Source organism: Mytilus californianus, unplaced genomic scaffold (assembly GCF_021869535.1).
Source record: "Mytilus californianus isolate M0D057914Y unplaced genomic scaffold, xbMytCali1.0.p SCAF_5, whole genome shotgun sequence".
Taxonomy (NCBI): Eukaryota; Metazoa; Mollusca; class Bivalvia; order Mytilida; family Mytilidae; genus Mytilus; species Mytilus californianus.
Genome location: NW_026262701.1, coordinates 120,288,151 through 120,301,893, shown reverse-complemented (window position 1 = coordinate 120,301,893; position 13,743 = coordinate 120,288,151). Strand labels below are relative to the sequence as shown.

General features: G+C 34.2%; 1 protein-coding gene across 1 annotated transcript in view; it reads left to right on the top strand.

Moving 5' to 3' along the window:
- The window catches only part of LOC127702893 (beta-hexosaminidase subunit beta-like), a 42,878-nt gene extending 29,947 nt beyond the window's left edge, over positions 1 to 12,931 (top strand). The window contains exons 9-13 of the mRNA XM_052207199.1: positions 1,644 to 1,815; positions 6,899 to 6,977; positions 8,927 to 9,031; positions 9,508 to 9,667; positions 12,887 to 12,931. Coding sequence (XP_052063159.1) covers positions 1,644 to 1,815; positions 6,899 to 6,977; positions 8,927 to 9,031; positions 9,508 to 9,667; positions 12,887 to 12,931 — 561 coding nt within the window. The remainder of the gene's footprint in view (positions 1 to 1,643; positions 1,816 to 6,898; positions 6,978 to 8,926; positions 9,032 to 9,507; positions 9,668 to 12,886) is intronic.
- The last annotated feature ends 812 nt before the right edge of the window (positions 12,932 to 13,743 follow it).

Below are 13,743 nucleotides of genomic sequence, written 5' to 3'. Positions count from 1 at the left end.
GCCGCATTTTTGCGCCTGTCCCATGTCAGGAACCTCTGGCCTTTGTTAGTCTTGTATGGTTTTTTTTAATTTTGGTTCATTTATATGTTTCGGAGTTTAGTGTGACATTGATCGTACAGTATGACCTTCAAACGACAAGATAATATTAATACAACCAAGATACACACAATCCCAGTAAATATTATATTTTCCCTCGTTGTACTGACAAGGATAAAAAGGCAAAACAAATTGATAACCACCGGCAATAAACTGGTATGATTTTAAATACCTATTTTGTAGATTATTCGATATATTGAATGAAAAAAGAAAGTCAAGAAATGAGACTGGCGAATGTATACTTTGGGAAGAGGTGTCAAAATATAATTTAAAAGTAAGCAACATTATTAGATATACGATCAAGTTTATTAGGACCTTAAGATGACTTTTTTGTTTTGTTGATGTTATTTTTTTTAATTCTTAATTATTTTTTTTTAGGGGGGGGGGGACTAAGTTCATTTAAGCTTTCTTTTCTTCTTTTTGTTATCCAAATATGGTTAAGAGAGGCTAGAGAACTTTTGGGAGTAATAAACCAAGGTTATCGCGTTTTGTTTTCGTCCTGTTGGTCTTTGGATAATATACCGTCTGGTGTTAAAGCTTTTGTTCTTCTTTTATTTAGGCTGGATATACATGTAACTAAGCCTATTTTTTATTTTTATTTATTTCCTTATTTATTGGAAGACGGGACGTATTATGGTATATCAATATTCGTACGATAATTCAAATTCCCTTAAATCAATACTCATATAACCTGAGATCACAACCCAGTTTTTGGTGGGGTTCGTGTTGCTTAGTTTTTAATTTTCTATGTTGTGTCATCTGTACTATTATTTGTCTGTCTGTCTTTTTATTTTTGGCCATGGCGTTGTCAGTTTGTTTTCGATCTATGAGTTTGACTGTCCCTCTGGTATCTTTCGTCCCTCTTTTTTAACATTAGAATGAAATATAGAAAGCCCCCTTTTCATGTTTGTTTGGTTTTTTTTAGGGGCTTTGTCGTTTCAGAGCTACATGACTTTGACCCTAGATTTAAGGCAATTTTTCACAAAGCTAATAACTCCAACATTCTTGGATTGATTTCCTTCCAACTTTACATTTTTTGTAAAAAAACAGGAATTCGGACTGTCACTTGAAAATAGTGTTGTTGAAAAGGGCAAGGCATAATGATCTGCAAGATTCTCAGTGTTAAAGTAATGTCTCTTCGGTGAAGATTGAGGCCAAAATGTTTGAAAATTCAAAAACAACAAAAACCGTTGAAGAGCTGGAAATTTTTTTAAAAGACCACAGATGAAGCCTAACTTGGACAAAGAATCAGATCTTTGCACGAGACACTTATTTAGTTTATAATCAACACATTGCTAGAATTTTCAACTTAAAACATCTTTTCTAATTGTCAGTAGCTGTCATTTATCATTTATGTAACATAATTGTTACGTATACTCATTAACATATGGCAATGATGTGACAAACAAAGGATGCATTTGGAGGAACATTTTAAAATATTGCATCTTTTTTAGCAAGTAGTTAAGAATTCCTTTATTCAACTTTGTGATAGTCGAATTCGAATTTCGTGTCCCTAATATGTATTCTACTCACTTTTATATTTCAAGGTTCCTAAAGACGCCATCATCCAAATATGGTTAGGAGGGGCTAGAGAAGTTTTGAGAGCAATAGACCAAGGTTATCGCGTTTTGTTTTCGTCTTGTTGGTATTTGGATAATATACCGCATGGTGTTCACTGGATGAATTACTACAAGTGTGAACCTACATTTAAAGATCCTCGTAAGATTTTAATTTATTTAAACCATATAACAAAGGGACTGAGTAGTTAACCTAAAAAGACGAACAAAGCTCGGTTTATTTTGCAATACAAATGTTACTCTGTTGAAAACGAAGTCACGCGTGAGTCTTCTGTACCAGGGTTTTCTTACAAGATATAATTTCCGTAATAATGTCCTTTTAGTAGCATTAAGGTCACCAATGGGACAATTGGAATGAATTATCACACTCTAATGCCGAATATCAATACTACAGAATCAATCTGTAACAAAAATCCAACAAACATATTGTTTTTGGTTTAACGTGTACCTTTATAGCTTACTGTTCGGTGTGAGCCAAGGCTCCGTGTTGAAGACCGTACTTTGACCTATAATGGTTTACTTTTATAAATTTTGACTTGGATGGAGAGTTGTCTCATTAGCACTCATACCACATCTTCTATGTAATTCCATTTGTATTTTCTACTGTTTATGTTTTATGTTGTTTGTTTTCATGTGTGTTTACTGTTTGGTCTTACACGATCTTGCCTTATATTACAGTTATTTTATTTCCATTTTTATTTTTATTTTCTATATGTATGTAAAAGTTAAGATAAAAAATCAGCTACTTCATTAATATGATTTCAAGTTTAAAACAACTATATGCACACGATTTTTTTGTTTATATACAGTTTTACTTTAGAAGAAAAACCAACTTGGTTAGAAAATACAAATATTAACACCATTACAAACACAATTCCATTTTAATATTCTTGTCATGGTTAAAAAATACATAAAATAACACCATTACAAACTCAATCTCAATTTATATTCTTGTACGTCTCTTTGAATTAAACAAATCTATTTTATTTCTAGAAATTTACCTGTATAAATAATATAAACGTCACATAAAATACGTCACTTTTCGAAACGTTTGTCCATTCATGTGACGCGCAGTTTATATTTCGTTTGTGGTGTCCTGGTGTGCTGTCGTAAATTCATGGGAGGTGTCCATTGTTATTCTGCGGTTTACATGTTGTAATGTATTATGATATTATTTATCTATGTATTTCTCTGTGCTGAGTGTTCTTGTGTTTGTTTGTACTGTATTCCTGTCACGCAGTGTTGTCATTTTAGCTGTATTTTTAACATTGCCATATAAGCGGGAGGTTTGGCTAGCCATAAAACCAGGTTCAACCATCCAGTTTTTCTTAAAATGTCCTGTACCAAGTCAGGAAAATGGCAATTGTTATCACACAGTCCGTTTCTATGTATGTTTGCTTTTGTTGTAGTTCAGTGTTTCTGTTGTTCCGTTGTTTTCCTCTTATAGTTGATGTGTTTCTCTCGGTTTTAGTTTGTTACCCGGACTTGTTTTTGCTTTATCGAATTATGACTTGAACAGCGGTATACTGCTGTTGCCCCTATTTGTAATACTGTTTGTCGTGTTGCTATTGCTTTAGGCCACGTGTCTTTCAGATATGAAAATAAGATTTCCCCCATTAACAAACTTTTTTTCTATTCAGTTTTGTGTTCGCTCTTATTCGTGAAAACTTCGTCAATGATAGCAGATTTCCTAAAACCTTCCATTGCATCGAGACATTTTTGTTCGATTTTCAAATATTTAGACCTGAGCTATCTTCTTAACAAAAAAATCAAATTATTTTCTGTAATTACTGTTATATAAACGATTGAATAATTGTTGAAATGCGCATCTGGTGCAGTATAATTTGTACTGTTTATGTTATTATTTCATTAATATGATGTCCTTTCCTATCGTAACATGATGTGATGTTTTCCATATGTTATGTGAATTTTGTCTTTACATGATGTTTTACGAAACAAATTTGCACTGATTCTTTCAATCTGTTTATATGTTTAAAATGAAGAATACTAGTGTAAAGAGTAAAGGCATCAAATATTTATATTCTGTTGCACGAGGCGAGAGACTTATTATTTCATAACAAGTTCTTTTAAATTGTATCACCAACCCAGTAGTCAGCACTTTTGTGCTGGCATAAAATATCACTGATATGTTCATTTTATGTAAATTTACTATTTGTGATATGTTGAAATATTTAAAACACTAAGGTTTTTCTACCCCACGTATAGATTGTCTTAGCAATATTTGTCACAACTTATCGGACTTTTCGGTTATTAATACTCTTCAACTTCGTAATAGTTGATTTGTCTTTGTAACTGTTTTGATTCAAGCGCCGCTGATGAGTCTTATGTAGACGAAGAGCGCGTCTGGCGTACCAAAATTATGAGCCTGGTATCTTGAATGGGTTTTTACCCTGTCGACGCATTTGGTCTAGCTCTTTAGGGAGAGATCATGGAATTCCTTCTTCTTTTTTTATTTTTTTTGTGTTGCCTTGGATCCGTTAATTTATCTAGGCGAGTACGTGAACTCACCGAAAAAGGACGGAGAGCATTCATAGAGAAACGTTCTGTCTGGAGATAGAGGCCCTCTGGTCAGATTTGAAATTCCAGTTATTGGAAGTGACCACGCCTCGGGATTGCAATGCGTGTATCAGTTGTAACGAGTGTGGAAGTATAAAGCAAACCATCGCACTACATATTACAAGGATGCAACCACACGCAATTTCTCAATCTACGGCGGGGAGCAGACACAGTCAGCTGAAACAAAATTACCCTCTGTGAGTTCGACCTGCACAGAGATCTTTAAGGATCCTAAGAGTGAGAAATCTTGTGCCAAGATATTACCTGTGGATGTGTACCACAAGGACAAGACGGACAAAACTATCCGGATGTACGCCATCATTGACGACCAAAGCAACTGGTATCTTGACTCGCCTGAATTCTTCAGTCTGGTTGACGTACGAGATAAACCGGAAAACTACACTCTATCAACATGCTCAGGCAGAATAGCTACTTCCGAGAAAAGAGGAAGAGATTACGTCATGAAATCTGTACACGGTGACGTACAATTCGATCTACCTACATTAATTGAATGTGATAATATTCCCAATAATCGGGACGAAATTCCGACACCTGGAGACACTTTGCATTATCCACACTTAAGAGACCTTAGCGAAAGAATTCCACCGTTTGATGAACACTGCAAAATTCAACTGCTAATTGGACCTTATAGAGGTACACAACGTCCTTGAACAACGCCTAGGACCACCCAAAACTCCATTTGCCCAAAGGTTAAAACTCGGTTGGGTCATAATTGGAAATACATACATCGATAAGCAATCCGTTGCATTTGAAGTCAACACGAAGATAACTACCATCTTGCTTACGGTACCAGAACAACTACTTGCCTCAAAACCGGAAAAAGCATTTGAGGACGAAAATTAACTAGCTGGTAAAGTATCCAATTCAACTGTCAATGTCGCAAAAACACATGGCATACAATTAGCTGAATCTACTGGACTCAGTACCAAGTCTGGTAGATTAATGAATTTCAGGGACAGCACTTGTGTCACCAAAAGCAAAATCTGTGACTTCTATAGAGAATTCTATGGATAACGCATAAATTTCATTCTGGAATCAGCAAGACCTGAAGTCCACGGAGAAGAAATAAGTTACATTCGCAAACAAAAACCTATTCCGAAACGAAGACCGATTGCCAACCTCAATCCATCTTTGAACAAGCAAGGACTAACCCGAGTAGGAAGCTCTATCGTCAAATCTGAATCTTAGTGAAAAGGAACCAGTGATCCTAACTGGACATAATCATATAGTAACGCCTTTTGTCGGACACTACTACGACAAAATCAAACATTGAGGTCGCCACTTCACAGATAAAGAAACTAGATCCGCAGGATGGAACGTTAAAACGATACGCTTGATTTCGTCTGATACTCACAAATATGTGACATTCCGCAAACTCAGAAAAGGACCAAATACGAACTCTCGTCTGACCTACTAGAGGACCATCTTTGATCTACATCTATCAACGTTGGAGAAATACCGTTGCAACAACAATGGAAAATTTACACAGTTCTCTGCGCTATCGTCGGATACATCCTTCTTCTGAAGAACGAGAAACTGTGTCGTACCCAGTTTTCAATGGGATTAATTGTGAATTTATTAAAGAAATTCTATAAGTCGTTGAGAACCGACATTTCTCACACGACCAATAGTGGAAATGATTCCTGTACATATTCAAATTATATTGGGATTTATATATTTTATATTCATATGCGATTTATTTATGGAATAGTGATATCAGATTGATATCATCAGACAGGGAGTGTGTTGTCTAGGATCCGTTAATTTATCTATATAATTTGTGTAATTATATTCACGATAAGTTTATATTTTCCGGAGTTAACTTTGTAACCAAATCTTAGTATAATTCTAACTATTTTTATACTGAGAGTATTTCATTGCTACATTGTGGACTACGCCGTATCGGAGCATTGAATTGCTACATTCCGGACTACGCCGTTACTCCATACCGGATTATCAATTATTTGACACATTGTAAAATTGTAATTTATTTCGTATTTTCAGTTATTTACCACTTTTGGATTGGTACTATAATAACAGTGAACACCCGATTATTTATATCTTCTTAAACCCAATCACTTGGTTTAAACTGGCTGGTCGAGCCAGCACAATTTTTGTTTTACCTTCATTTGTATCTTCTTAATGCATTTGTGCGAATGAACATCGGTATACTACTGTTATGTCTAATTTAACGTTATTATTTCGGCATCATGTCTTGTTTGCTGTTTGTAGTTTTTTTGGTGATTTTGTTGTGAAGACTCAATACATGTGAATTTTCCTCATAATGTCACATAGAAAGTAGACATTATCGTACGTAGATCAGAAGAAACGGACTTTCCGTTTTCCCATGCTTCGTGTTCATGGCAACCGAGAGACAATTTTTCGTCTGATTTGACATTTCTGTATTGCCCATGGTTTAACCGTTAATGTCCATAATGTATCTCTCTTTTTGAAAATAAAACTATTCCGTATGGAGAAATTTCCTATTCTTTGGCACTTCGTATTTTATTTAGAAAATGAAGTATATTTTAATGAAAGGCAACCGAACAATACAAAAACTAAACGAGATAACATATACACATATAAAATCTCTTTTGTGAACTTAAGAGTATTTGCAAACTTTTTAGGAGAAGACAAAATCCTTGGAGGGGAAGTATGTTTATGGAGTGAATATATTACCAGCGAGACTGCAATATCTGTACTTTGGTAAGAAGCTACAGTCTTCAAAACAAATTAAAAAAAAATTGATGAAGAAGGAAAATAATCAGATATTCAAACAACGAATACATGGACAACAAATTACAGAATGTTCGATCAAATTCGAATGACAAGTTTATGATACAGTGGATATAAGTCTTTGCGAATCAAACTAACTGTTACAAAAATAATAACAAAAATGCCGAACTCCAAGGCAAATTCAAAAAGGGGAAGTTCATAAAAACGGACAAAATCAAACACTATCAATCAACGGAACAAGTGAAAAACAACGGCCATATTCCTGACTTGGTACAGATATTAACAAGTTAACCCCGTTACATTCTATATTTATAGCTGACTATACGGTATGGGTTTACTCAATGTTGTTGCTTAAATCCGCTACAGTTTGACTCTGTTGGATGTATGTATCATTAGCAGTCGTACCACATCTCCTTATTTTTAGTTATGGCATGTATTCACCAATCGAAGCTCACTATTTAATGAGACACAGTTTCTCAATGTATTATAAAAATAGATATATATATAAAAGTGAATTATGCAATAGATTTAGTTATAGGCTTTTGTGGAAGCATACCCAATCGAGCTTTTAATTATCCAAACTATAGACACACATATAAAACAGTATTCTGTAACAACCAATCAGATGACCGATTGTGATATTAAAACTAACATTGTAATTGTGATAGCACTAACTATGTCTCTCTTATCAGAAACATGTTGCTTTATTATTATAATCGCAATGTAGAGATAATCTTAATAAAGAAACATCAGGAAAATATTTGTAAGATATTTGCAACAAAATTTGCAGATATTGAGACGACATATTGTCTTAGACAAGCCAGATATTTTCTGAATATGCAAATGAAATCAAATACTAGTACCCAAAGTTAGGGTAAACAGGACGATTTTCATTTTCTGTTATTAATTAATTCATCTTTCTTGATGATGATGTTCCCTTGACTCCATATAGACCTTTTTTACTTGTTCCAATCTGCGCGTGTATTGAGTAACATCTCAGATTTCAAGGACGCAGTATTTTTTGTCAAAGGGATACATATCATATATGATAAAAGTTTTACTAGTTGTTTCAAATAGCTATATTTGGCTAAACCTTTCGGAATTTTAGATTCTTTATGCTCTTCAACTTCGTTCTTTATTTGGCCTTTTTAACTGTTTTGCGTGACTGGTGAATCTTTTGTAGACGCAACGCACGTTTGGCCTACAAAATTGTATCTTGAGTTTATCTATAAGGATTTATTGTGAAAATCTATAAAAAGTGATATTTCACACCAAAGTTAAGTGTGTGGTTTTTGGTTTTGTTTTTCAATTTTGTTTTTCATAGTTTGTTTAACAAGAGTCACAATAGTACAGCACGATATACTTAATCGACACCGGTTTATTGTTGAAATTTCAATTTGGGGTATTTTTATTTCATAATAAATAGCGTGGTGTGTATCGGATTAGGCGAAATTTAAGAGCTTTCGACACAAACCTTTTTTTTCCATAGCAAAAAAGGTAACGAAAATATTGTTAAATGAAATAAATTCTTGCCCTCTTTTTAACTTTTTGTGATTCATTTGTTGCAGATTTATTCGATATAAAGTTTATACTTATTGATTTAGCTGTAAACACCTTGTTGTAATGAGAGGCTGTGGGAATTAATGAAGACATTTTGGAAGAGAAAATTAAAAAACCGGCAAACACCTTTCCAGTTATTAGTAATGCTGTATGATATTTCTGTTAGGTAGTCTCATTGCATTCAATGTAATGACATTCTTAATGACAAGCAAGTTTTTTTTATTACTCGATAAATTGGTATGTTTGGTGATATAATAATAATTTAGAATATCCGTAGTGACTAACCATAATTATCAATTGTTGCTTCCTGTTAACTCTTTTCTAATCAAAATTTGCAATATCCGTTCCATTTTGTTTAGGCCCAGGGCATCGGCAGCAGCAGAACGATTGTGGAGTAGTTCAGCTGTTACTGACATTGAGGCAGCTGGGAAACGGCTTCAAGAACACAGATGTAGGATGTTAAGGTAAATAGCCCCTGTTTTGATTAAACATAAGCCATTGACATCATTCAACATTGAAGAAAGTCCTCTCATAATTTGAGTGGGGTGGTTCACAAGCCTTCCTGTTGTTTCTGTGATATATATATATACCGAAGTTAATATCAGTTGTTTGCACGTCAAGCAGCATTACGCATCGCATTTTTGTTTTTCATTTGGTACGGTACTATTCGTAATTTACGTCCCCAAAGATTTACATACGATATCCAAAATTATCGAAAATATTTTGGGGTGATTTATTTCTTCATAAAGTTTAGTTTTACGAAATAACCTTTCATCAAACATTAAGAATAATATATCAATGAACATTTAAGCAATAAATATACAAATTATCTACTAGTACTAGCTTACTTTCTTATTGGTTACATTATTGTGTTTATATGTCAAAAAAAGCGATATGACAGTTTATTTGTTTTAATAAATTTTGGTTTTTATATTGAAAGGAGAGGTCTACAAGTTGGCCAAATAAACGGTCCAGATTATTGTTTTCTACCGCGACAAAGGAAAGTGGTAGAAAAAGAAGACATCCATAGAAAAAATTATAACCATGAGAATATCATAAGATTAAGTTCAAAGAATTCATTTTCCTGGAAATATATTAACGTAAGTAGAAAAGCACTATCCACCAAAGTTCAAATGAAGTGTATGTAAGCAATTATATGCAACCGTACAGCCTTCAACAATGAGAAAAACCTATACCGTATAGTCGGCTATAAAAGGCCCCGACGTGAAAAAAATATGAAACAATTCAATTGAGAAAACTAACGGCCTAATTTATAACAAAACAATTTACGAAAAACAAATATGACAGACATGAACCAACGACAACCACTGAACTACAGGCTCCTGATTGGGACAGGCATATAAAGAATGTGGCGGGGTTAAACATGTTTGTGAGCGCTCAACCCTCCCCTAACCTGGGACAGTAGTGTAACAGCACAACATAAGAACAAACTACACAAATTACTTAAAACCTTTACTCAATTCTTCCATAGATATAAAGATTTGGTTTTGAAGTTTGGTTGTACATGTAGAAAACTGATTTCAAACGGGATAGCACATCCGAATTTTTACGGAGATGTTGTTTACCGAGCCCGGAAATTTAGAAACGATCCGGGTAAACTTATCGATCCTTGAAATAAACTTATTATAAAAGGTTACCAATTCAACACTGTAATTAGATCTTTGCATTGCACAAGGTCATGTTTTTCTCGGACTGTTAATACGTCTTTACACTAAATCCATTGGATGTTGGATGTGTACTGATTGATATTTTAGTCTTAGATGCATGATTTTTAATTAGTTGTTATTGGCTTTGAACTAGCTGTCAGTAACTGCGAGTACTCTCAGATCTGTTCTTAGTGTCTTTTTGTTGTGGGAATGTATAAGTACCCTGCCACGTCCACTCTGTGTTTTTGTTATATGTATTTCTATTTGTATCCATCTGATGAGTTAAGCATTTTTCAACTGATTTTTGATAGATTGTTCTTATGTTGTACTGTTACACCACTTCCCAGGTTAGGGGAGGGTTCGCGCCTTCAAACTAGTTTAACCCCGCCACATTCTATATGTGCCTGTCCCAAGTCAGGAGCCTGTTATTGAGTGGTGGTTGTTGTTTGTTGATTATTATATTTGTTTTTGTTTATTGTTTTGTCTAGTGTGTTCTTGTGTTTTGTTGTTGCACCACTGTTCCATGTTAGGGAAGGGTTTGGCGTCATCTAACTAGTTTAACCCTCCACATTATGTATGTGCCTGTCCCAAGTCAGGAGCCTGTAATTCAGTGGTTATCGTTTGTTGTTGTGTAACATATTTGTTTTTCGTTCATTATTTTGTACATAAATTAGGCCATTGGTTTTCTCGTATGAATTGTTTTACATTTGTCATTTCGGGGACTTTTATAGTTGACTATGCGGTATATGCTTTGCTCATTGTTGAAGGTCGTATGGTGACCTATAGTTGTTAATTTCTGTGTCATTTGGTCTCTTGTGGAGAGTTGTCTCATTGGCAATCATACCACATCTTCTTATTTTTATATAAAAATAATGCATTGTTTTCTTACCTTTTCATGTTTTATTTTGGTTCCTTTGTTGTTTGTTTTGGTGGGTTTTTTCAATGTATTCGTGTTAGAAAAGAAAGAGAAGATATCAAAAGGGATATAAAAATACATTAAATTCTATGATAACAGACAGCACCATGCTAGCATAAAAACAAAAGGCTAACAGACAGCACCATGCCAGCATAAAAACAAAAGGCTAACAGACAGCACCATGCCAGCATAAAAATAAAAGGCTAACAGACAGCACCATGCCAGCATAAAAACAAAAGGCTAACAGACAGCACCATGCCAGCATAAAAATAAAAGGCTAACAGACAGCACCATGCCAGCATAAAAACAAAAGGCTAACAGACAGCACCATGCCAGCATAAAAACAAAAGGCTAACAGACAGCACCATGCCAGCATAAAAACAAAAGGCTAACAGACAGCACCATGCCAGCATAAAAACAAAAGGCTAACAGACAGCACCATGCCAGCATAAAAACAAAAGGATAACAGACAACTATTATCTTTCTTCGAAATGTTTTAAAAAGGTTCTGAACCGACCTCATTGTAAATTTCTAGGATTAAGTAAAATAAAAAATATGATACAGACATAACTGTATATGTGGCATCTTTTATTGCAAATTTATTCGTATAGATGCAGTCAACATACAAGTAGTCACCAAATTTGTAGTTACTCAGTGAAACATCATCAGTTTATCGAAAATTGAAGTTAAATAATAATGCCAAATTCGTTTTTTTTTCCATGAAGTCTCCCTCATAAGAATAAAGGGACAAGTAGGCAATCAGAGGAACACAGTTGGTTCCAATAGGAATAACGATTTTCTGTTGAGAAACCATATTCTTAAAACGTAATAAAAGAGAGGCGGGAGATACCAAAGAGATATTCAAACTCATAAGTCAAAGACACACTGACAACGTCATGGCAAAAAACGAAAAAGACCAACAGTCCACAATCACAACACTAAATACCAAAGACTGAGCAACACAATCACTACCAAAAACTGGGGTGATCGCATGTGCTCCGGAAGGGTGAGCAGATCCTGATCCACACGTGGCACCCATCGTGTTGCTCATGTAAGTACAAAATCTGTGATAAGTCTAACTCGTCTAGTTCTAAATATTTTGTCATAAATTGAGCTTTTTCAGCGAACCTTCATCATAGTTGGGTTTTTTTTTTTTTTTTACATAGTATAAAACAAGATATGCGTGTATCTTCGTTGATGATTCCGTATAAGGAAACAAAGTTGGACTCATTCTTTCAATATGTCTTTACGTTTAGAATTATAAAATTGAGAATGGAAATGAGGAATGAATACTAGCGTAAAGAGTACAGTAGTAAAAGTAAAGAAGATTTTTCCGTTTCTTACTATCTCGGTTTTAGGAATGATGAAATGAGCGAGGCATGATGTCATTTGGAAAGATATTCTCATAGTTTGTATATATTATATTTCTCATATTGTATGAGAATATCAAATTGGGAGTTGTAATTTGCAATGTGATTTACATAATAGTAATAAGAAGTGCGCGTTCACGTGATGTACAGATTGAATAACTATTATATCACTTAAGAAAATAAGGACGGCAAATGGGACGTAACTCTACAATATCGAGTGGAATATGTTTTTACGGTAGATTACAACATAACATATTGCCTCTCTAACATCACAAAAATTGAGATAAGAACAGATATGAATTACAGATAGATTTGTTATTGTATTTTTAACGTAATTAATGTAATTTCTTTTTTTCTAAATTTCAGATTATAGAGCCATTCGTCATAGGAATATCATTTAGCAGCAAATAAAATATTTAATTAATGTTTAGTTTCAATTGAGTAAAACACATACTGTGAGCATACATTGTATAACAAAAATACCGAACTCCAAGGCAAACTCAACACGGGGAGGTCCATAAAACTAACAAAATCAAACATTATCAATCAACGGAACGAGTGACAAACAATTGTCATATTCCTGACCTGGTACAGGCATTTCCGAGGAAAATGGTGGGTAAACCTTGTTTCAGAGCTAGCTAAACCTCCTACTTGTTTCATTATAATTCCGTTATATTAACAAATTCAAAAACAACAGCTACATCATAGTGCGTAACTAAAGTAAACAATTTACATTACAAAAAAAGCGAAACAACAACCAACAATTAAAAACAAAAGTTTCTAGTCCAATAATTTTTTGAGCATCGTAATTCAAAATATTTTGTTTAAGGGGGTTTTTGTTTTAATTTTCTTTAGTTTGTTTAAATTCAGTGTTGCATTATGTGATGTTTATTTTTATACCCCGCGTACGACTGAAAGGGCATACTTTTTCCGGTCTTTGGGTCTGTCCGTCTGTTCGTCTATCCCTTTTAAGCTTATGTTTATGCGTAAGATAGTTCATCATGAAGTTGTGATACCTTAGTACCCAAGGGTATCGCTAGTCATGTAATCCGACCTTTTTGTGTTGACAGTAAATATCATTGAAAAGTTCTGTAAATTTACTTGATATTTTTGAAACACTAAGGTTTTCTTCTCCCAGGCATACGTTTGCCTTAGCCATATTTGGCACAACTATCGAAATGTTCTTTCACATCTTATTTGAATGATTTGGCCTTCCAACGATT